Here is a 26,470-nt window from a genome sequence, read left to right on the forward strand (position 1 = left end):
CATCCTGGTGTCAATCTCATTAATTTCCTAGGAGTATTTAAAAGTTCACAGCATGCAGCTGTCAAAAAATCCACCTTTGTGAATGACACACTTTCTGGCGCCTGTTGGTAGCGCTATACCCGGGAGTCACAACAGGCACATTGATGCGATCGGAATCTTTTTTGCCATAAATTTGCCTCGCCATGGCAGCACACAAGTAATGTTTTTAGTAAAGCATGTTTGTTAAAACTAGTTCAATTTTATAAATAAACTACTGTCTTGGCTTAAGCTATTTCCGCTCCGGGAAACCTCCCCCAAAATTCTTAAAAGTTGTGTTTAAGGCGGGGTGCATGATTAAAAAAAACTTTGGAAAAGTAAGTCGGGCCGAGTACCAAAACACACTTGTAGCCAATCAACAGTAAGGGTAACATCGTTGCCCTGGTTGCGTATGTGTGGGGCGGGTCTATCAAAAGAAGGTCTAGATTATATTGGGGTACGGGCGTGTTTGTTTAGGTGATTTCAAATGTCAACACTGGCTTTCAGAGATTATGCACCCCGCCTTTAATCTGTGAAGATTTATTCTGTTGGACAAAACGTGTGTCATAAACTTTTGTCAAACACAAAGCTTATATTATGTGATAATGAAAGTCTATGGAAAACATCTATAGGCTTTTTGGCAACGGAACCAGTGTCCCGCTAACTTCTGGGTGGGCCTACAAAAATACGTCATCCTGCGGCAGGCATTTATAATTTTAAATTAATTTTAATATAATACAGTTGTTAACTTAACTAAGTTGTTTCTGTTAACATTTGTGACTCGTCACGGAAACCAGTGACACAATTCGGCAGCACAACTTTCGAGAAGATAATGAGAAAGTTTTTTTTTTTTCGAAATTAGTGATTATGCACAATCAATTAACACGAACAATTGAATTTGTATTAACTAGCATTAATAAAGGTTAATAAATGCTGGAGACATACTGCTCATTATTAGTTTATCTTAGCTCATGCATTCATTGTAAAGTGTTAATATTTCTTCTACATGTTGCTCTACATTCAAAATATTTACTGCATTTTTTGTTGATTTATTGTGTACCTTATTTATGCAGAGTGGACAAGTCCAGTCTGTTTGAGGTTGAAATCTTCTTCCTTGCATAGAGTTTTTTGTAAATTTTTTGTAAAATGAAAGCCAGGACAAATGCTTTTAGACTTTAAAATGTACAAAGATTGTGTTCATCTGTGCAGATCTTTTTAAACAAAACGTGTGTCATACACGTTTGTTAAACACATCTTATTTTTTGCGATAATCCAAAAGTCTATGGGAAAAATTAATGGGCTTGTAGCTAGAAAACCATTGGCCGTTTCTCAATCTTAAACGGAAAGCTGCATCCTCCAGAGGTCGCATATTTAAGCTGCATACGTCATCAAGTCTGGTTTATTTTAGTTAACCGAGTATCACATTCGCAAGTACTACGCATATTACAATTTACGATTAACGAAGTGTAATAGTAAACTTTACAATAGTTGATATTCTGAATTAAGACAGTCTTTATGACGTATGCAACCTACAAATGCAACCCCCGAAGGATGCAGCCTTTCGGATGAGAAACGACCGTGTCCCTTCGCATCACATGCTCACTAGCATGCTCACTAGATCTTTAGACACAGCCATGGATCAGGTTTGAAAGGTGAGGCCGCACTGGCCCTTTAAGATCGAGATGCGATAGGTTTGTTCTACTTCATGTGACGCCGCCAGAGTCGACAGCCGGATGACATCAAAGTACCGCGAGAGTGATTCGCGAAATCATGCGGCGGAGTTTGTTTAAATCGCTCTCGCGGAACTTTGACGTCATCAGGCTGTCGGTTCTTGCGACAAAAACAACCTTATTATCCTTTCGATGGAGAGTCAGGATGGAACGTTTCCTCGCTTTGTCCCGCTTTAATATAATTACACACTGCACGTAGAACACGAACTCGTGGCTGTAGTTTGAGTTTATAGGAGTTTAACCCATTGTGGACTAATTTGTGGGAAATTTTTAGATGATGGCCGCTGATGTGGATAAAAGTAATGCTGTGGATCGCAAGGATGATGATCTTGAGGAACACGCGTCTCCATCCAGCACAGTCGCCCGCTCACGTTTCAAGCTCTTTACCTTATTCATGATAGCTGCTGTTCCTTTTATTGCCTTTTGCATTAGATATTACCAGGACATCCAGTTGCTAAAACGACATGTAAGTTAACTAACAATCTTTTCATAGTCTCAACAGTGGGGGGTGGGGTGGCATACAGCTGGGAGATCATACGTGATTTTTCTGTCACACTTTGTTTATGTTTGAAGTTTGGAAGCCTGCATCCAAAAGCCAGTTATTGCATTTTATTTGTTATGTATTATACATTGTTTATTCAACTCGCATTGTTCTTTAAGACTCGAAAGCTGAAAACAAGGACTTCCACTACAAATACCATGTTACCATCAGCTGTTACGTGTTATCTATGATAGTTTCTGTGATGGTTTCTTGTTTTCTTCAACGGGGTTTATTTTGTGTTTTGATTAAAGGGGAAACACTGCAGTATTTGCCACGTAAGGCAAATCTAATCAGATTAGATCAAAATTTCAAAATGGGTTGTTCAAAACAAAATAATGGATTCTGAATTTGGATTGGATCACAAAATCCAATCTAGGTTTTGATCTGGATCAGATCGTCACTTTGTGTTGGTCAAAACATTTTAGTAAAATTGGGATTTGTTTGATCCCAAAAAGTAGGATTATTCTGATCCCATCAGAAGGGTGGATTTCAGGAACAAAAATGTAATAAAACTTCCAATAAAATGTTACTAAAACATAGAAACCTCCAGTTACTATAGTACAGTCTACAATACAACATTTGTATTGTGTAATATTTATGAATGTATCATTTGTTTGTTGAAATTTTGTTCAGTCAGTTTAATGATAAAGTATTCAAAGTATAACATTGGGCTATATTAAACCTTCCAGTCAATTGAGAAAAAAAGTCCAAATAAATCCCTCATACAGCAGACAATAGCAAACAAAAATTTAATTTTAACAAAAGTAACCTTTAACTGTCCTTTGGCACTGTACAGTATATTCATTAAATCACAACCTAGAAACCAAAGAGTCAAAAGTTTTAACAACCAGCATTTTTACAAATGTAAACTACTGGACATTTAACCTCTTATGACTTAAAAAAAAAACAGAAGAACAGACTAAATGTTAAATTAAAACAACACAACTTTCCCTTATTTTTTATTTTATTGTCTTTTCAAGTAAAAACACTTAGTGACCCCATACAAACCAAACTACCTGCTCTTTTTACATAGCTAATATTCAACATTGACATGTGATCCCATTTAATCCAGATTTGCTAATCTGAAAAGGTGTGTATTTGGATCAGGGTGATCCAATCCAATTTTGCTTTGAAAAACCAGGACAAAAGTGAGATGGTTTACCTGATCCTAGATAGCAAAACATGGGATTTCCAAATCTGGATAATTTTGATCCAGATTAAACTTTTTGAACAACTGGCCCTAGGCTCTTCAATTCCGCGGCGTTGGGAATCGAGAGTCGAAAAGGCAATCGAATCTTTTTTAATAGTCTGTATAAGAGTACAAACCCCCAATAAATCGCATAGTCATCTGTAAATATAAGTTTACACTTCAGAAAAAAACAGATGAATCAATTCTAGCTGTAAAATCATTGTTAAGGTAGATCAGACCGTCTTTCATTATAGTCTATAATCTATCATTATAGTATCGTTATATTTTATAGCATAATTTTACGTTTCTCCCTCAAAATTAATAAATCACCCCATAGGAGATCTTTTAAAGTACTAATATTATGGTTTAGGTATAGTTTAATAGTAAATTAATATTTGGGACTTGGTATTTAATTCAGAGGTATGTTCCTACATCTTTAGTGATAAAAGAGGGAATCGAGGGGGAATCGAATCAACAGTGATGAATGAATTCTTGGAATCAAAATTTTGGAATTCCAAGAATCCATTCATCACCACGTTTGCATGCACACCAATAATGCGAGTAAGGTCTTAATCGCAGTAAGATGTTTACCTGACTGGAGCTAACCTCTTCACTCCGGTTTACATGCAGTTTTTATTTTCGGATTATTCACACATAGCTCAATGCAGAGCACAAATGATGAACTCACATATATGGTCCACTGTTTTAATTTTCTTACGTTAAATGACAAACACGTTGTTATAGATGTATTTCATTACCCGGGGCGTGATGAAGATATAAATATGACAGTGCCTGTAAAGGGCGTTCACATGATATAAAAATATAGTTTTATAAATCGTTTTATAATAGCAGAGCTCACACAACAACTATAACGATAGCGATTTTGGCACATGATGAACGATAAACCATTGACAGCCAATCAAATCTATTTGAACTTGAAGTGCACGTGCACTTAAAATGCAGTAGAAAGCTCATTAATTGCTGAGGTTATAACATAAAATTACCTCAGGTATCCAGCGCTGATGCAGTTGTTGCTGTGAAATTTTTCTACCACACTGACTTCGCCAAAAGGTAAGATTAAGATATTAACTACATTCATTGTTTAGTTACACGAAACGCAGCGAGTTGAGGACATCTGCTGGTTTCCCGCTGTGTAAATGCATCAGCATACATTCAGTGACATGTAAACAATTGCAAAAAAGTTTTTATTACAAGAAATATCCAATATTAGGTAATGCCGCGCTCGTTGAGCGAATTAGCATGAAGTTATGATTATGATGTGGTCACTAATATATTTTATCGTTATAATTATCGTTGTAATGTCCCTTAAAGCTTTTACTGCTGTCGTGTTATTTGAGCTGTTTCTGAATGAAGGCAGACTGCTGACAGCGAGTCGTGTTGGCAGAGTTCATGTAAAACTTCCTAATGTCAAGTTTAAAACGAATTTGTGGTTAAGGTGCGTGACTAAAACACACGCTCACTTCAGTTAGTGCGGTATAAATGCGATTAAAGCGTTTACATGGACGCAAACTGCGATTATAAACGGCGTACGCCACCTCTTTTAATGCGATTATACTTACTGCGATTAATCGCATTATTTTTATCGAATTATTGCGTTTACATGAGGTAAAGTATAATTGCAGTATTGACAAAATCCCATTATAATCGCATTATTAGGGTGCATGTAAACGCGGTTGTTTTGATTCTGTTTCGATTCCTTCTTTTAGCCCTAGTCTGGCAGATATAGAAATACTCAGGAATTCAGTTTAAAGATGGAAAGGCTGTTTTTATTGTGTCGTCTTGCCCAGAGGCAAGTATTCTTTCACAACTGATGTCAGATGTGTTGTAGGAGACTGCACTGAAGGCGCTAGGAGCTGATGGGCTCTTTTTCTTTTCATCCTTGGATACTGATCATGACCTCTATCTCAGTCCAGAAGAATTCAAGCCTATTGCAGAAAAGCTTACAGGTATCTTTATTTATTTACTTTTATACTGTTAACATATTTTAACAGCTTTACCAGATTGTTTTCTAAAGCAATAAACCCCAAGAAGCAGTGGGTTACCAGTGCATTTTATAACAGCTAAGGGGCGTTATACCAGGGGGGCAGGGTTTCATATTTTATTGAAGCTTCCCTGGACGCCGCCATTGCTTAGCGAACACCCATCTGCTGTTAGCATCCCATTGACTCCCATTCATTTTGGCGTCACTTTGACAGCGAATAACTTTACATCTGAGGCGTTTAAAGACTCCATTTGTCCATTAATTATTTCTAAAGAAACACGAAAATGTATAAAAGGCTCCATTACCATGTATCTTACGTTATGGCCCAGTAGAAGCAGTTTTTGTAAAAATAGGCTAACGATTGCGTCATAACCTGCGACTTTCTGTCGCACAGTAGAGAAATTACCGTATGGACTGGGAGAGAAGCTCACAGTCAAATTTTTTACTGACTATGAGGCAATCGGGTGGACGTGAAGGCATAAAGTCAAGGGAGATTATTAATCAGAATACTAACCAAAATGTGCTCCTGTTCACGCTTGCCGTCTCTGCAAGATTCAGTAGGTGATTCAGATTTCCCGTGGCACGGCTATTAGAAGACTTACTATTGTCAGACAGGTTGCTCACGTGACATCGACGTCATTAAGCTCAGTTTGAGTCTGCGCAGTATGCTCGACACCCAGGAAGTGCGTGCTTCTAATTGACTTCACTTGTCTCCCTTGAATTCAATGGGGTCGCTGTGTCCATTTCTTTTACTGTCTATGGCTAAAACCCCCTTAGCTGTTATAAAATGCACTGTAACCCCACTGCTTCGCGGGGGTTTATTGCGTTTATAAAACGGTTACTTCATATGCATAGCAGGGTTTCACAAAATGAAACACAAATAAGTTGTAATTATATTAGTACAAATATTGCTCTTCCGCCAAACAAAGTAGTTCCTCAGAATCAAGTGTGGCTGCAACAGGGCACAATTCTCAAGCAACACAGACACAGCAAAGGCACAATGAAAATATAATTTAAGACTGTGGTGTTTATTTTTATAAATCAACATTCATCTAAAATATACATTAACATTTATATCGTTCAACTGTTGAAGTGATGATCAAATATGCTTGGAAGCATGCTTAACTCTTTCCCCGTCAGTGTTTTTTTTTTAAGTTGCCCGACCCAGTTTAATGCCTAACTGAAAAACTATCTTCTTTAAATAAACATAAAATATCAAATGAAAGAACAGACCATCCGCTTTCCAACAACAACAAAACAATGTGTCATCCTACCTTCATTTGTTCTCTTATCAGTTATCACCTCTCAAATTTTCAAAAGCGGAGATAATTCCATTTTTGTGAAGAACTTTTATAAGTGATCAGATTCAGAGCCATCAAAACTCACACGTTACGCTAAATCCACCACAACGCTGTTGTGTTGAGTAAATGCGTCAGTGTTTAAGTTGGGTAAGATTGCCATCTAGTGGACAATAGCGGAAATATCCATTTAATTCAAAAACAACCCAGAGAACGTTTTCTCTTTATTGACGAAATGACTCAAAAATATCTATGACATTTATCTGGATATCGCCATAATTGTGCAAATGTAGAAAAAAAATTAAATATGATTAAAGACTGTGGTAGCATTATTGTTAGAAGTTGAACAGTTTAGCATGTAATACTCCAATTCCAAACTCTTTACTGCTAACTACTAGTGTATTTACTAAAGACAAATTCTTGGGTTAAAGGCGGGGGGCATGATTTTTGAAAAACACTTTGTAAAAAGGAGTCGGGCAAAAACACACTTGCAGCCAATCAGCAGTAAGGGGCGTGTCTACTAACCGACATCTTTGCCTGGGGCACGTTCAAGTTCAAAACGGTGTGCAACGTTTTGCTATGGTTTCTGGGTTGAACGACATGTTTCCCGGAAATGGTGTGCACCAGTATGGAATGGGGTTTGAGATGCGTTTTCTTTTGTTTGGTGGGTGTGTCAGAACGGCAGTCCAATCAGCGGCAACATGTAAATAAACCACGCGGTACTAAAGAGACAGCTCACACAATGGGTTTGAGTTATAATGTAGTCTTTCCTTCTGGCCAGCAAGTGCAGTGACTGTAACACAGAGGGTATTTTAAAGTATTTAACACATATTTATAAAGATTTCATCAGGCTCCGGAAACATTTAAAAAATAACACAAAGAATGGCCTTCTCAGCTACCGTAGTTGTAACTTATTAATTAACAGTAAGCGAGCCTACAGGCAGGCTATGGTCAAGGGGTACAAAAAAACTCCTTTGGAGAAAAAGTCAAGCATAGTCACCAGCACTGTAGACTACAATGCCAAGCAATAAAAAAAGTGTTATTTATTGTTGATGTCCATCTCTGTTGCCTGAAGGTGTGGCACCTCCTATAGAGTTTGAGGAGGAGTCACCACCTGATCCAAATGGAGAGACGCTGACCCTGCATGCTACAATGCAGCCATTACTGTTCGAAAGCATGACTAAGAGCAAAGATGGATTCCTTGGGGTAATTTTAAAAACAACACACACTAACTTAACCCAATTGGTAAGAGTTAAAATACAGGGTGATTGAGTTTTTTATATTTCTGTCACTAGGTTTCTCAAAGCTCTCTTAGTGGGCTGCGGTCATGGAAGCGCCCAGCTGTTCCTTCTGCCACATTTTATGCCAGTCAGTTCAAGGCCTTCCTGCCTCCAAGTGGTAAATCTGCCCTGGGCGACACCTGGTGGGTCATTCCCAGCGAACTCAATATCTTCACCGGCTACCTACCCAATAATCGTTACCATCCCCCTACACCACGAGGCAAAGAGGTAAAATATAGCAATACAAATAACAGTTATATGTTAAATTAAGAGAAGGATTTAAATTGATAATTACTTTTAATATTAAAGGTGCTCTAAGCGAATTCACGCGTTTTAGACCATAAAACAATTTTTGTTACATACAGCAAACATCTCTTCACTATCTGCTTGCTTCCTGTCCGCTGATCAAACTGTAAAAAAACGCGATCTCTGTAGACAGCCCAGGCTCCACAAACTGCAATAATAACAAACTGGCCAAACCTACACCAGAAACCATAACAACGTATTCTAACTAATAAACGCCAAGAAGGATTTGAGGGTGGGGTTTGGGCGCGTTCATGAAAGCACGGAAGGGAGGGTGTTGGAACAGGTCTCCACACCACAGACAAAATAAAAAAATGATCCAGCCCCTGACACCAGATCACGTCAGAAAATATAAGTTTACTTTGTTAAAGCATCTGTCAGATACAAGGCTGATCAATCGTTGCTAGAGAAGAGCATAAACAGAGACGTGAGACGGAGGTTTTAGATGATAAAATAGAACAGATTTTTATTGATGGACAGTTATGGCGCTTTTCCATTGCATAGTACCCCACGGTTTAGTTTAGTTTGGGTCGGGCAGCTCACCTCACTTTGGCGTGGTTAGCTTTTCCATCGAGTTTAGTATCACTTCGCAGTGGGAGGGATTATAGGCGTGTCGTTATATTTGCGCTGCATACTGCTGTGACATACAAGTGAGAGCGTCCTTGTACATTTCCATACATTTATTTATTTCTCAGTCCACCACAAAATTAAAATTGGCCACCACAAATAGATGTTTGCACATCGCGTTTATCACTAAGGTTACCTCTGTCTCTCATGACAGTTTCTGTTCAAACATCGTGGCGTCAGTCGACGGCGCTCCGCTGAGCCTCATTGAAGTTGCATTTAAGCATATAATGCTGACGTGCTCATCGCGAATGTTCCGCCACAAACTGCAAGTTTAGAAAAAACTGTTATGGTGGCCCTGATTCTCAACCTGTGGATGTTTTTCATCGTTAAAAGGGAGTTTGGGAACTTAGCAGAGCACAGATGACAACATTTTTGCTCGAGACAGCGCAAGCTAGCCTAGCACAGGTAAAGCTAATCTACATTATAGCGATGACGCTGCAGTGACGATTCTCTCAGACCAATCAGTGATCTACTGTGTTTTCGTGTCACCTTTGGTATCAGCTAGGGTCGCTTGGAACTCCAACCGAGGTGGTACGAAAAAAGTATCGGGTACTACATATTGCACCCAATGGAAAAGCTCCCAAAAGCAAGCTGACCCGACCCAAACTAAACCAAACCGTGGGGTACTATGCAATGGAAAAGCGCCATTGGTTTCAGTTGCATATGCCTCAATGTTCAAACATCGTCTACCCCAGGAATACAGCATGCACGATTATATCCAAAATTGCTCAGCTGCATCATCCCTTAGACCTTGGGCTTCCATAAACATTCTCTTTATCTATCTTGTTTACCCACAGACAGAACAGCTCTATGAAACTTCACAAATGTGAAACTGAACCACCAAGAGACATATAAAATATAGAAAGACAATGAATTAATGAATGATATAATAAAATATAGAAATATAATAATGAATTAATAAATGAATAATGAATAAAAACAATAATGTAATAATAAAAATGATAAGAATGAAATTGATAATGATAAAATAATATTAAATAATCAAATAAAATAATTAAATGGATAATAACTAATGATTATAAAATGATTATGATGATTATGTAAATAAATGATTAAAGATAAAAACCACAATAATAAAAACATTCTGCACGTGAGGATCTAAGGTAGGATCCTGCACTCCCCCCTCTTAATCATATATGACAAAATTAAATGATTATAGATAGCAAACTTTCATAATCTTTATCAAAACACATCTTTAAAAAGCTTGGATGGTACCTATCCATACTTTTCCCTTCTACACATTCTTAAAAGAACAGGTCATTTCCGTCATTTCGCATACCAGCGTCGGTTGGGGGAGTGTGTCTTATACTGGATAATGGCCTTGATGGGCCTGTGACAGCAGTCAAGTGTCTAATAAGATAAATCAACACTCTTATGGCAATGTACAAGAGCAAGATGATAAACACTTCTAAAACTGCGACTACCAAAGGTGCTTTTAAATGATTCCAAAGTGGTCGTAATGTAAATTAATATAAATTACATGTCCCAATCAGATGAGAAAGACATGGCCTTTATTTAGTTTAGCTATTTATTTGTGCAAAACTTCAGCCAGATTATGAACCACTTTCCCAGAATCGTCTGAAATGTATAGGCAACATTCGGCCGCAATTACAATTACATGTGCCCCCTGAGAAGCCAACAGCATGTCAAGCGCCATTCGATTTTGCAAAACAACTTTTCTAATTGCATTTACTTCATCCGAAATATTAGCAATAGAAATGAGAGTGACATTCGCTGTAGCTTCAAATGCTTCATTTAATGTGTGTACTTCGTTTTGTAAATCAGTTACTTCTCCGAATGGAATCTTCCTAAACATTTCTCAGTATCAGAAATCGAACGTATGTCTCATGATTAAGTGCTGCTTCACATAATCCTCTGACACTACTCACATCGCTGTTAAAGGTACAAATAACGGGTTACCTTTCAGCCCTTAGGAAGTAATGGATAAGTTTTGTTACCACAAACGAAGTGTGTACCATTAAAAGCAATTAGTGTTTCATTTGTTATTATCAGAAGAGCTTTGTCACATCTGGAAAACTGGAAACGAATTTCTAGTTTGTAATGTTTACCCCGTTTCCTTCAATATCAGAAAGAATTCCCTAAATTTACATTTAGAGCAAATCGATGGTTTGATTCAGTACTGTTGTACACAGGCAAATACCAGGAATTACTTGGATAAGATAACTTTTTGTAGTGGCAAACACTGCTTGTGAATAGCAGACTACTTTCCCAAGAATAATCGACAACCTTAAAAACACATCTGTAAGAAATTGACAGTATAAGTGGTTTAATAATCATACACTTGATACCAACTTCGCCTTGTGATTTGGTACAATTAGAATCCCCCCAAAGATCATGAAAATATACTCTTTACCACCCCTAAATGCCTATGCTATGGCCATTTCCAACGTTAACACTTTCAGCCATTTTCAGCATCTCTTCCCAGCAATAGGGCATAGTAAGATAAACAAATTGTCTGGTAAGGTTGCAACTTTGATAGCAAAACCATCAACTGGTGATTACCAAAACCATCAACTGTGTAAACCATCAACTGGTGTAATACCACTCAGAGTGTTTAAAGATGAAATAGAGATGTCGATTATCAAATCAATTACTGTAGAATTTTACAAATGTTACCCATGTTACTTTGTTCAATGATGGAGATTAAATCAGACAGCGGTAATATACGTACATACAGATGTAGATTTCTGAAGAAAAGATTGACAAACCCAACAATTGGAAATATTAGGCATTTTAGCGTATATATGAGCTAGAGTTACTGCCGAATTAAGATTACTGTGATGTCTAACCATGGATAAAATAATGGATCTGAATTGTGAATCAGAATAGAAATCAACACAGCAAATAACATTGTGTTTGTGTTAATTTGGCTCATAAACTTCAGCGTCATAATTAAAAATGACCCATTTACCTGGTTTTAATTTGGATAAAAATCTTGTATAACAGCCAAATGCCTTAAATTTTAAAACAAAACCCCTGTACATATGCTGTACATGTGTGTTAATTAATGGCCAATACAAATACTGAGTGCATACAGTTAGAGTGAATCCATGAATCATTCTGAACAGATGTGAAATACACATCACATCTAATATATCTCTGACTCTGTGTCATGTCATGAAGACAACACTTGCAACCATGTCAGTTGTGATTCTTGAAACTCAGAATGTCTCTGTTCATGGAATCAACCGGAATCCACGAAGTCTCGCCAGTCCGTCCTTCCTGCAGAATCTCGAAATACAGCGGAGTTCCAACTGCTGTCTGCTGGAGGTTGGCACCAAGTAGACTCGTAAACATGATAAGGCTTAATTTTTCAGTGAATTTCTTGAAGGCCGCTGACATATATCTCTGCGAAAACATAAAAACAAAAGAAAGGAAAACAAGAGAGCTCCATGGCCAAAAAACAACTTTTTATAAACAGATTTGTTAGGAAATATCTTATTTTGACTATTGCTAGGAAATAACAAGTTTTGACTATTGCTAGTAAATAACTAGCTTTGACTCCCATAGAAACTATAGACACCCTCAGACAACTAGGCTGGTTCTGGAGAAGCTAAACATTTGCCCCCCACCCCATATCTTCAACATTAGGTGTCCCCCCCGTCCTAAAAAGCGGGGTTCTTCTCATGTCCCACTCCGTCCCAAAGCATTTCGTCTGTCTAAGATTTGGGGAGTATAAGCTAATTTTGCATCTAGGTTTACCTAGCAACTTCACTGCTGAGTTTTATTGTTGAATTGTATTATTTTATTGCTGAAGGGGTACCTAGTAGGACCGCATAAGGATCGTCCCATCTTGGTTTTAGACCTGAGTGTTGTCAATTTTTATAAATTATTTGCCCTGGCACACTATTATATTGTCCATAATTTTTACGACATCCTGAACCTGATTTTGCTTTTTTTTGTACTGCTTCAGTCAAAGCCATACAATATGTAAAAAGAGAATCTGACATTAAATGTAAATTTACTTCTGCAAGGTCTGAAGTTTCTGGCAGCTATGCCATTGAATCCCCAAAAGCCTACAGACTTCCTGACATACCTGACCAGTAAAGTATTTACCCTGATCAGAATCAATAATGTTTCATCTCATCTAGAATGATGTTTCGAACCAGCATATTAGCCATGAAGGCAGCAAAGCCTTTCTTTGTGAAAAAACCTATACACCAAAGGAGAAAATTATCAGTTATAATTGTAATATCTTGATAACCCTCGCACTTAGGTAAGGTTATAAAGTCTCACTCCAATTCACTAAACAGCCCTGAGGTGTTCTGCTTACAACTGATAGAATTTGGGGGTGCCGAATTGTGTTTTGAGAAGTTACGCATCCGCAAACAATTTCTTTAGCATGTTTCCTAAAACCTCTCGGCCACCAATTTGCATTAAAATGTGAACATATTTGAAAAACGCCTAAGCTTCCAACACTGTGTATATGTGTGACCAAATAAGGAAAAGACTTTTGGATTTACGAATTGGTGTTAAAATTTCAAAATATTGTCATTTGCCAATTTGCAACTATTTTCAAACCATTCTCATTTCTCCTTTCTGGAGCATTGAATTTGAAAATCAGCTTCTCAGCTATGTCTGTGAGCTGTGAGCTGTTTGTCACCATAGATGACACTTTTGAGCAGTAAGAGTTTCTGTCTGCCGTTCATGCGGCTGGCAACCGTAGCTGCCTGGTCAGCAAGGTATTCCCTTTAATCTCACTAGAATCTCCCTTCAGGTGGGCTTTTACCGCAGCCTGTTCCCGGGTCATCTCAGGAAACCTCTCTGCTGTCAACCTGCTCCAGATTTATGCACAGCTCCCCAGGCATAACAAAAAAATTAAATATAAACGTTAGGTTTTCTGTTACTAGCCAATTCACGTTTTTTGTGATTTTGCTTTTCATTTCCCTTTTGTCCACAAAAGATTAACATCATTGTAACAAATTGGAATTTTTAAGTGGCAAATTGTCTAAGAACATTGAATACTTGTATAATATCTATACAGTCACAGTCATGGCTGTTTGAAATTGCTTCAGACGGACCAAGTAATTAAGCTGGATTTGATGGTGTGCCTTCTTCAATTGTCATACGAGCAGCTCTCCCTAGAGATAATAAAGCATAAACAGAATATGGCAGATAATGGTTATTTTTTGACCAAGCAAGGCCAAATACACTGCCTGAATCGCTCGTAAACAAGGCTCCAGCTTTGTAAAACAAAGTCAAGTTGTTGGTTGTGAATAATACCCATACAGTACAGGCTTATTTCAACTTTCTTGTATTAAAACAGATGTCATATAACCCCTTTGTTCGTTTACATCCAATGTAAAAGACTCTGTGATCAATCATGTCAAGTGCAGGAGCTTCGCATAAGGCTTCTTTCAATCCCTCAAAAGCTATGTTAGCTTCAGGAGTCCAGTTAACTGAGTCTTGGGCCTTTGGATTACCTTTTAACAAATTGTCTAAGGGTTGTGATTTTTCTGCATACCCTTTAATCTAATTACGACTGTAATTACATAAAACCAAAAATAAACCTCAGCTGTTTTTTTTAATTGCCTCACAGCGACTAGGTATTTTTTGTCTTTTACCCTGCGATACACTTTGAATTTGGGTCAAAGATTACTTCTGTTACTTCTGTTACTTCTTTATTGTACAAGAAATCAAACAGCCTGACGTCTCTCTCATGTTCAGGTTTGTCTTCTGAACAAATCAAAATATCATCAATATAATGAATGATGACTGATGTTAAATCAAAATCTTTCAAATGTCTTTGATTTCTTAAATGTCTTTTGCAAAGACTGCTGGTATAGGTTGACCTTAAATTGTAAATGCAAATAATGATAGAATTTCTTTTACACTTGTTACAGACCAAAATCCATATCAAACACTGTAAACCATTTGTGTTCCGGTTTAATCAAGCCAGAAATCGTTGATGATTCAGACACAAGAGGTCTTATCTTATCAATGTATTGGTTTGCTTAGCTACTCTATAATCAACTGTGAGTCTCCATGATCCATAACTGCCATATTACATTTCAATTTCTGAATTGAATTGCTAATCTGAATTCAAATTAATCAACATCCAAACCCAAACGTCTGAATAATATCATTTACTACGCTGCAACAGTGACTACATGTGGGACAAACTGAAAAATGAGAGGAAGATCTAAACATCAAAAATGAGTCCCCATTTATGTTACGAACCCCTGTTTAAAATATGCTTGTTGTAAAAGGGTTAAGCAACATAAATGACATGTGACACTCACACATCTCATTTCCCCTATTCTCGACAGGTGATTAAAACTTAAATTATACTTAAACCAAAAAAAAAAAACTTAACACAGAGAAACATCAAAATAAAACACATGATGTTGGCTGGCCTATCCAGATAACTTGACGCACACAGAATTCACAGCTGCATACCGCACAGCAAAGCTGCTACCTAGGCCATAACACAGAGTTTCTCTGAGAAAAGTCAAACTTTCTCCTGTTGCATGAAGTTTCGTTTCTGATGTTAAAGAAACTTCTGGAAGAAAATCAGATGGAAAGATTGTTATCTCTGCTTCTTATCAATGAGAAGATAAAATGTATTTAAAATATGGACCCTAACATATAGAGTAGGCCGACACACAAGCACTCTCTCTCAAAGCTTTAAAGAGAGAAGAGAAAAGCTTATCGTTGTTTTGTTTTTGTTTTTGTTTCAGCAATTGCTGGAAGAACAGATACAGCGCCTCACAAACCCCCTCCTTCGCTCACACAAACGTTCAGTGATTTTCAACACTTTCATTTATCTTTCATTTACAACTTGCAATTTCATTCCAAACTACTTACTTTTGTACCTTCCTACATCAAACCAAACCTAAAGGTTTATCCAAACATCTCTTTTAGCTCTATCGTCAGTTAAACGTTCAATCCTTAAAGTTTCACCAAGAACTACTTCAAACTTTTTCTGTCTATGACTGAAACTATGCTGAACCTATCTCTGACCAATAAAGAAAAATAAATCTCTTTCAGAGCTTCCAAACAGTTAAAACTGATCCTGAATATGACATTCCCTACTTCCTTTGACCATCATAAACTTCCTCCACTTACTCCACTTACTCCACTTCCTCTAATCTTCATACACTTACTTTGAGCCCTCAACTCTTTGAAAAACAGCACACTGTCTTTCACACACACCATTCGTATCTGAACATAAATTTACTGAGCATATTTTTAGTTAACAAAATGAGTTGAAACACTTTACCCTTTATTTTACCCATCAAAGGTTTTAGAAAAATATTCTGTGGTTGTGTACGCTCCTGTGGAACTTAATGAAATAGTCCTTTTACCAGACAGTTGTAATCTTAACTCTAATTTGGAAGATTCAACCACAAACTTATAATCCTGTCCCTTAACTGATATGTTTATACATGGCACATTTTGAAAAGCAACATCCTTAAACATTGTACAATTAAATGGCATATATCATGGTATATTAACTGGCATTTGCAAAGGCAGATCTTCATTGCCAAGCACAGCATAGAAGTAGCAAAACCAAAATACTCATCTGAACTCACGAAGGACATGATTTACCCTTTTACAAACATCATTGTCTGTGTCAAAATCTGAAACTGGTTGTTGTATCGATGTCACTACCAGTGTCGCATGCATTTAGAATCTGGTAAAACCGACGTAATTTGGTTTTGATCAACAAAGAGTTGTAACTTAAACATAAGCCATTTAAGATTTTTGTTTATTTTCAAACTGAGCTTTTAACTTTTGACTATCTATCTTATAACCCCTTCAGCATTCCCTCCATAACTTCTTTTATCTCTGTTATGTTTGTCTTGATTTTGCATTTTCACTTTTCAAAGTGACAAAAATCCAAGGGATACGCTTTGATACTCGGGTTTCCATTTTTGTAAAATTTTACACATGTTTTTTTTTTAACTCTTTAGATACGTCTTCAATATGTCTTTACTTTTACCTTTGTCTTGGGAACCTAAAGACCGCCCACCTACTTTTGATGTTATATTTATATTTGATGTTATATTTAGCAACTGAATTTTTCTTTTACCTCTTGTTTGATCTTAAAGTGCTCTTTCAGCTGTTGTTTTAGCTTTTTAATTATATCATCTAGCTTGATTGATTTTTAACTATTAACTGACTGCTCCATTATCAAAGTAATATAATCTGACCAGTAGACAAGCTACCAAACACAGTACGTACTGAATTTTCCAAAATGTCAGAACAGAACACTCACGTTTGCTTTTGCTTAAAGGAATAGTCTACTCATTTTCAATATTAAACTATGTTATTACCTTAACTAAGAAGAGTTGATACATCCCTCTATCATCTGTGTGCGTGCACGTAAGCGATGGAGCGCGCTGCGACACTTTGATAGCATTTAGCTTAGCCCCATTCATTCAATGATATCAAACAGAGATAAAGTTAGAAGTGACCAAACACATCAACGTTTTTCCTATTTAAGACGAGTAGTTATACGAGCAAGTTTGGTGGTACAAAATAAAACGTAGCGCTTTTCTAAGCGGATTTAAAAGAGGAACTATAGTGTATGGCGCAACAGCACCCTTGGGAGCACTTCGACTCGCCTGAAAAGTCCGCTCCCCTTCTCCCTCTCATAATGGGAGAGGGAGGGTGTTACTGCGCCGAGTCGAAGTACTCCCATAAGTGCTATTACGCCATACAATATAGTTCCTCTTTTAAATCCGCTTAGAAAAGCGCTACGTTTTATTTTGTACCACTAAACTTGCTCTTATAACTACTCGTCTTAAATAGGAAAAACGTTGATGTGTTGGTCACTTCTAACTTTCTCTCTGTTTGATACCATTGAATGAATGGGGGGAGTCAGAAGCCAGTGGTCTGTAAACATTTCCATCTGGATGTGCGAGACAAAATCCTGACTCCTCGTTCGGATAGAGACAACAAAAATGTTATAAAAATTTTATTCTATCCTGCCGACTACGCCAAAACTGTTGGATCAGGTCTCCACACCACAGACAAAATAAAAAACGATCCAGCCCCGGACCAGATCACGTCAGAAAATATAAGTTTACTTTGTTAAAGCATCTGTCAGATACAAGGCTGATCAATCGTTGCTAGAGGAGAGCATAAAAAGAGGCGTAAGATGGAGGTTTTAGAACTTTTTTCGTTTAGATGAGAAATAGAGTTTTATTGATGGACAGTTAGTTTCAGTTGCATATGCCTCAATGTTCAAACCTCGTCTACCCCAGGAATACAGCATGCACGGTTATATCCAAAATTGCTTCCATAAACATTCTCTTTATCTAGCTCTATGAAACTTCCCAAATGTGAAACTGAACCACCAAGAGACATATAAAATATAGAAATACAATGAATTAATGAATGATATAATAAAATATAGAAATATAATAATGAATGAATAAATGAATAATGAATAAAAACAATAATGTAATAATAAAAATTAGGGATGCACCGGTTGACCGGCCAGAGATCGGAACCAGATGTTTTTTGCGCGATCGGCAACCGGACGGTTTTTGTATTTTTTCGGCCGATTTTTCCGGAAGTGCACCCGCGTGCACAGACTACATTTTTATCATTGGCAAACATGTCTTTTGTGTAAAAGCATTTAGAAATCTGTGCGCAGGACATTAAGATTGCAAGCTGCATGGAGAAAGGGCTCTCAAGTCTCACGCATTCACTGTGAGATACACGCATTTCAGTCAGTTTAAAAACTCACACCTTGTTTTTCTAAGAGACGGATAACTTTTCCTGCTATATACAATTAATGGACGAGGCGCAAGGAAGTTATCTGTCGAGTTTAGCTGTCTCGAGTTTTTCTCGCGCTCCTCTGATGTCAATCACGTGGATGCGCGGCGTGCACGCATAGAGTGAAAGTTAGAAGATCAAGATCCGATAAATGCTATAAATAACGCAGGTTTCTTGAATATAGCCAAATACGTGTTAAATTATGCTTGATTTATTAAAAAAACTCTCCAACTGCTTTGCAATCAGAAGCTTTATCTTACCTGAACTAACGTAGAGGCTCCTGAAATGAATGAAAGGACCAGAGATGCATTTCATTTATTATTGCCATGTAGTACTGAACATGTGACCTCTCTCTTAAACACAGCTTAAAATTCACGCTGATGACAAGTGCTGCAATCCTACTGTATATAATACAGATTTCATTTTAATTTAGATACATTTGTATTTTTTATTGCAATTTATTTAATTTGGATAAATTTGTCTGTCTTTTATCAGACTTACCAATTGTTATAATTTATATTTGTGCTGGTCAGTTATGAATAGGTAACATTGAACTGCTAGCAAAAACTTGAGAATTTGGTGGGGCAAAGGGGTTCCTCCCCTAACAGATGTTATCTCACTCCAAACTTTTAAATAAAACCTGAGAGCCCTGCATTCGCCACAACAAACTTGGTCAGACATTTAAGTTCATCACCTGATAGAACACAATAAGTATCAAAAGTCTGTTGATAATGCAAAACAGGCAAGACATTCAACCCTTACTCAACCATCCATGTCATGGTCTCATTTAACCACTTATGTTTGTATTAAACATAGCCTACTGCACAGTTACTGCTGTTAATTTTAGATGGTTACAGTTATTGTTTTCAATAGCCAAACCAAGTTTAGCCTGTTAAATACCAAATAAACATATTGTTTATGTATACTTTCTTTCTTGTTTGTTGCTTGATAAGAAATAAAAAATCGGAAATCGGATCGGAATCGGCCAATTTGCTTTTAAGAAAATCGGTATAAAAACCGCCCATGAAAAATCAAGATCGTGCATCCCTAATAAAAATGATAATAATAAAATTGATAATGATAAAATAATATTAAATAATCAAATAAAATAATTAAATGGGTAATAACTAATGATTATAAAATGATTATGATGATTATGTAAATAAATGATTAAAGTTAAAAAACACAATAATAAAAACATTCTGCACGTGAAGATCTAAGGTAGGATCCTTCAAGGGGGAGGAGTTAACTACGCTCAGTTTGTTTGAAAACACATTTAAAAAATCAACACACAGATTCGCTTAGAACGCGTTTAACTTTATCGGGCGGTTTCCCGGACAGGGATTAGACTAGTCCAAGACTAAAATGAATGTAAGAGCTGTCCAAACTGAAAGCAACCTGCACTGACATATCTTAAAATACATCAGTGCCCTTAGTTTTGCCTCAAAATGCACACAAGTAATGTATTTAGTAAGGCATGTTTGTTAAAACTAGTTATATTTCATAATTAAACTAAGGCCTAGTTCTGGCTTAAGCTAATCTCTGTCCGGGAAACCACCCCAACATGTTTTAACCAAACCTATAAGGACTGTTTGATCTTTAAGAATATACATTTAATCTCTCATTAATTGGTAGATAAAGTAATTCGGTTTTGTTTGTCTCGGCAGGTTCTGATCCACTCTCTACTGAGTATGTTCCACCCGCGACCCTTTGTGAAATCTCGCTTTGCACCGCAAGGAGCAGTGGCCTGTATGCGGGCAATAAGTGACTATTATTACGACATTGCTTTCAGGTGATACACGCAATAGTAAGGGGAAGATTTTAGGGCTAGTGGGTAAAGTTTGTGAGTACGGGCCAGAATACAAATTGCAGGAATCAGACTGAAGTTATCTTTCAGTCACAAGGAATAATTAGGATTCTCAAAATGTTCCTGTTGTTGAAAAAACCTGTAAAGCTTGTGTAAATTCCCTTGGTTTTAAACGCTTGTTTTAGCCGAGTTGTGATCAATTAAGCCGTGAGTGTCTATTTACAGAATCCATGCTGAGTTCCAGCTAAATGATGTCCCAGATTTTCCATTTTGGTTCACTCCTGGCCAGTTTGCTGGTAACATCATCCTCTCCAAAGATGCTTCTCACATCAGAAGCTTTCACCTCTATGTGCCAAATGACAAGTCAGTGTGCTCTTCTCCCTCCTCAACTCCTCACTACTGCATGTTTAAGTATATTGTTAATTTGCATTGGATGAAACTATACACACATAGAGTCATTTTTGTTTATATTGAGTGTGTTTTTGTATGGCAGATCTTTAAATGTGGACATGGAGTGGTTATATGGAGCCAGTGAGAGCAGTAACATGGAGGTGGATATTGGATATCTGCCCCAGGTAAGAGGTATTGCAAGTATTGAAGGTGTGCGGGATTCTTTTTGTTTGCTCTGTATTTTGACTTTAATTGGTCTTCTCTCCTACGCGCTTATCCATTACCTACAGGTGTTAATTTATTGATAATACTTAAATGCCTCCACTGACATTGTGGTCATTAATTTCAACCATGATTAATTTAAGGCTAAAACAAGATAAAATTGGGCTTTGTGTTACCAGATGGAGCTTAGGGCGGCAGGGCCCTCCACTCCCTCTGTAATCTATGATGAGCAGGGGAATGTGATTGATAGCCGAGGTGAGGGAGGAGAGCCCATTCAGTTTGTATTTGAGGAGATTGTCTGGAGTGCAGAGATCAGCAGAAAAGAAGCTGCAAGGGAACTGGAGGTCACAATGTATCCATTTACAAAGGTTAGTTTTCTGGTGCAATGGTCCACTTGTTTCCTGTGCTGCAAATTTAAACTTGCACCTGAAATCAGATGGGTTTATGGAGTTCTGCAAAATTGTTCGTTGAAGACCTTATTGTTTTTGAGGGTGGTGGTTACATAATGCTTTAGGATAAAGTTCTTGCATTCATATTTCAGGTGAAGTTATCTGTTAGCACCAATCAGATCATATGCTAATAGGTCAGTGACCGGGCTAGTCTGTGGTTTGGATGAGCTATTCATAATCCTTCCTGTTGTTGAGTTTAGATCATGCTAAAGTGTTTGCAGATGCTCTTAAAATTGTTCTCATTAGTGTTTCTTCTCTTTTGTAGGTGCCATACCTGCCATTTGCTGAGGCCTTTAGCAGGGCTGATGCAGAGAAGAAGCTGGTTCACTCCATCCTCCTCTGGGGAGCCCTGGATGACCAGTCATGCTGAGGTCAGTCACCAATAAAGTGTAATTGTATGGAACCGGGCATAGGTGTTGTTAAGTGTGTGTTAAGGTATTTCAGAATGAAAAATATCACTGCATTACTTGCAGCTGTATAAGGGGCAAACGGCTGTCCCACTAAAATGGTCACTATACCAAAACTCCCATTTGATGTCACAACCAAAGCTTAACCAAATGTTTTGATTGTGACTGTTTTGTTAGTAAAAAGTTTAAACCTAGCTCAAAAAGATGCATATCAGCACATAGTTAGCTAGCACAGTCCTGAACAGTTGTACACTCAAAAACAAAATTTTATGAAATAACACCCAAAAAAAGTTTGCTTAATTATTACAGAAATAGGTGTTTGTGATGTTCCTTAAAATTTACACAGATTTACATAATTTTGAACACATTTGCCTCACTGGGACTCTGTTTTTAATACCACATGTTTCCTGTATTTTCTGATTGTATTCTAATAAAGAGACTGACAAATAATTATATATGATCTCACTATACAATTGCAAACATATACACACGCGCAAACATATACACACGCGTGCGTGCACATACATACATACATACATACATACATACATACATACATACATACATACATACATACATACATACATACATACATACATACATACATACATACATACATACAGTGGGGCAAAAAAGTATTTAGTCAACCACCAATTGTGCAAGTTCTCCCACTTAAAAAGATGAGAGAGGCCTGTAATTTTCATCATAGGTACACTTCAACTATGAGAGACAAAATGAGGGAAAAAATCCAGAGAATCACATTGTCTGATTTTTTTAGGAATTTGTTTGCGATTTATGGTGGAAAATAAGTATTTGGTCAATAACAAAAAAGCAAGATTTCTTTCTCTCACAGACCTGTAACTTCTTCTTTAAGAGGATCCTCTGTCCTCCACTTGTTACCTGTATTAATGGCACCTGTTTGAACTTGTTAGCAGTATAAAAGACACCTGTCCACAACCTAAAACAGTCAGAATGCAAACTCAACTATGGCCAAGACCAAAGAGCTGTCAAAGGACACCAGAAACAAAATTGTAGACCTGCACCAGGCTGGGAAGACTGAATCTGCAATAGGTAAGCAGCTTGGTGTGAAGAAATCAACTGTGAGAGCAATTATTAGAAAATGAAAGACATACAAGAACACTGATAATGTCCCTCGATCTGGGGCTCCACGCAAGATCTCATCCCGTAGGGTAAAAATTATCACCAGAATGGTGAGCAAAAATCCCAGAACCACATGGGGGAACCTAGTGAATGACCTGCAGAGAGCTGGGACCAAAGTAACAAAGGCTACCATCAGTAACACACTATGCAGACAGGGACTCAATTCCTGCAGTGCCAGATGTGTCCTCCTGCTTAAGCCAGTACATGTCCGGACCCGTCTGAAGTTTGCTAGAGAGCATTTGGATGATCCAGAAGAAGAGTGGGAGAATGTCATATGGTCAGATGAAACCAAAACATAACTTTTAGGTAGAAACTCAACTTCTTGTGTTTGGAGGAGAAAGATGCTGAGTTGCATTCAAAGAACACCATACCTACTGTGAAGCATGGGGGTGGAAACCTCATGCTTTGGGTCTGTTTTTTTGCAAAGGGACCAGGACAACTGATCCGAGTTAAGGAAAGAATGAATGGGGCCATGTATCGTGAGATTTTGACTCAAAACCTCCTTTCGTCAGCAAGGGCATTGAAGATGAAACGTGGCTGGATCTTTCAGTATGGCAGTGATCCCAAACATACCGCCCGGGCAAAGAAGGAGTGGTTTCGTAAGAATAATTTCAAGATCCTGGAGTGGCCTAGCCAGTCTCCAGATCTCAACCCCATAGAAAATCTTTGGAGGGAGTTGAAAATCTGAGTTGCCCAGCGACAGCCCTAAAACATCACTGCTCTAGAGGAGATCTGCATGGAGGAATGGGCCAAACTACCAGCAACAATATGTAAAAACCTTGTGGAGACTTACAGAAAACGTTTGATCTCTGTCATTGCCAACAAAGGGTATATAACAAAGTATTGACATAAACTTTTGTTATTGACCAAATACTTATTTTTCACCATAATTTACAAACAAATTCCCAAAAAATCAGACAATGTGATTTTCTGGATTTTTTTTTCTCATTTTGTCTCTCATAGTTGACGTGTGCCTTTGACGGGAGTTGCAGGCCTCTCTCATCTTTTTGGGTGTGAGGGCTTGAACAGTTGGTGGCTGACTAGATACTTTTTTGCCCCACTGTACATACATACATACATACATACATACATACAAACAAACAAAGCTTACTGGTACTTAAAATTTTAGTGTGCGTCTCAATAGATAATAGAAGGATCTTGTTAAACATCTATCCTCCATTTAAACACTCCTCTTATGTCTGGCAGGTTCAGGGCGGACTCTTCGGGAGACGGTTCTCGAGAGTTCGCCCATTTTGGCCTTGCTCAACCAGAGCTTCATCTGCAGCTGGTCTCTAGTCAAAGAACTAGAGAATCTACAGGTTTTGGTTTTTTTGTTTATTATTGGAAAGCTGAACTGAAACATATAACAACAATGTATTTTGTATGGGAAACAAATTTGACATTTTGATATCTTGATATTTTTTAAATATATCTTTTGTGTTTTTCTAAAAGTCTAAATGCTTTTTATTTATTTTTAAATTAGGGTGATGAGACGAACCTGGATTTGAGTAAAAAGGCTCGCTTACATTTGGAAAAGTACACCTTTCCAGTGCAGATGATGGTGGCACTGCCCAATGGCACTGTGGTAAGACTAACCTTGAATGTTAATATTGAAAACATTAGTTACTGTAAATGCAATTGTTTAAATGGAAATATCATTGTCAACACCTCAAGTTCATAAAATGCTTATGTAACTTCTTCAGGTCCATCACATTAATGCTAACAACTTCCTGGACCAGACATCCATGAAACCAGAGGAAGATGGACCAGCTGTCAGTTTCTCAACTGGCTTTGAAGACCCTTCAACCTCCATATACATGCGCTTTCTGCAAGAAGGACTTGAAAAGGCCAAACCATATATGGAGAAATAAAAGTAGTTTGCTCAGATAATCAGTGCACATCACAGAAGAAATATGAGGGAAGTATGAAATGGATAAGAAGAAATGACAGACAAACAAACTCTATATGGTCTCCTCCCACGTTTTTTTTTTTTTTTTTTTGAGAATCTGTTTGTGGAGGAGCCATTTAACGTAATTGGTGGTACACACACAAATGGCAAATTTCTCTTCATTTTAGAAGGCAGCTGGTGACTGCATTTTCTTTGTTCCTTAATGTGCCAAATTTCATCTGTTTAAAGGCTTTGATACTCTCCAATATATGATGCTTTGCACAAATAACATACTATTTGATTACTAGGGAACTAAGTTGAATGTGCTGTTTGTCATCCTAATGACTATATCTGAATGCAGTCATATATTTTAATGGTGGAAAAGTTTGCCATTTATGTGTGAATTTAAGATGTGTGTAACTTTTTGAACAAGGGATGTTTATAGTCTGGCATCTTATTAGGCTGTATCACTGTTACAAAGCAGTTTTGACCACTTTATAGTTTTGGTTTCATACACTTACTGCATCATTTTCTGTGTGGTTCTTGATAGCTCTGTGGGAGATAGAACAGTGCTGGCTATGCTTTCTTGGATTTGGCAGTTTGTGATGGTCTGATCTGAAAGCCCATCGGGGGTAAGGCCAGACCTGATGTTGTTGTTAAAGTCTGGGGAAGCAATGCTGACGTTTCCATCTCTGAATAGAATACTGGCACCATGCTTCTACATGCACACAAAGCGAAGCTTTGGATATTGGCTAAACCATATACACTACTATGGGTGCATCTTTTTTAAGTTGTGAAATGTAATGAATAACTTGACATGCTCTCACTTCTGATATATTTAAGCAGAGTAGAAGCTGGAACACTTGATTTTTTTTAACACAAGTGTCCATAGTATTATTGTCTTTGTATGGTACAGTTGGTTTGTTACTGCAATTGTTCATTTTTTGTTATTATATATGCAACAACGTCCCTGTGACTGCAGTTTTGTTGAAGGGCAATTCTGTACTTCTTTCGAATAAATAATGTGCTTTTTAAATATGAGATGTTTTTAATGGTAATGACAATTAACACTGGCAAGAGATAACACAGATTTGACAGTGACAGCTTTTTAACATGTACAAATACACATTAGACATTAGTCATGAAGGGCTTTAATTAAGATCAACATCTTAATCCATTGTTTTGTATAGATAACTTTGTAAACTGATATTTCTTCTATTATATTGTTTGGTATTCTACAGAGACCCATTCACAGATGTACTTTATAGTTTTCTAAGAAAAAAAGATTACACCAATTAAGTCAGACATGAAGCACGCAAATCTGAGGTTTTGTGTTTGTACGTTTTATGTGTGGAATTTAGCCCACAGTCATTTCAGTCTTGGTTTCTGT

At 37.4% G+C, this 26,470-nt stretch overlaps 1 protein-coding gene across 1 annotated transcript; it reads left to right on the forward strand.

Annotated features, from left to right (window-relative positions):
• The first annotated feature begins 1,841 nt into the window (after positions 1-1,841).
• Positions 1,842-26,116, forward strand: selenon (selenoprotein N). The gene is made up of 12 exons (XM_055171779.2): positions 1,842-2,211; positions 5,325-5,442; positions 7,851-7,981; positions 8,071-8,283; positions 20,424-20,548; positions 20,789-20,926; positions 21,057-21,138; positions 21,355-21,543; positions 21,890-21,995; positions 24,399-24,511; positions 24,676-24,777; positions 24,896-26,116. Exons 1-12 carry the CDS (start codon positions 2,020-2,022, stop codon positions 25,061-25,063), a joined length of 1,677 nt encoding a protein of 558 aa, XP_055027754.1. The 5' UTR covers positions 1,842-2,019; the 3' UTR covers positions 25,064-26,116.
• The last annotated feature ends 354 nt before the right edge of the window (positions 26,117-26,470 follow it).

Source organism: Misgurnus anguillicaudatus, chromosome 7 (assembly GCF_027580225.2).
Source record: "Misgurnus anguillicaudatus chromosome 7, ASM2758022v2, whole genome shotgun sequence".
In the NCBI taxonomy this organism is placed as follows: domain Eukaryota; kingdom Metazoa; phylum Chordata; class Actinopteri; order Cypriniformes; family Cobitidae; genus Misgurnus; species Misgurnus anguillicaudatus.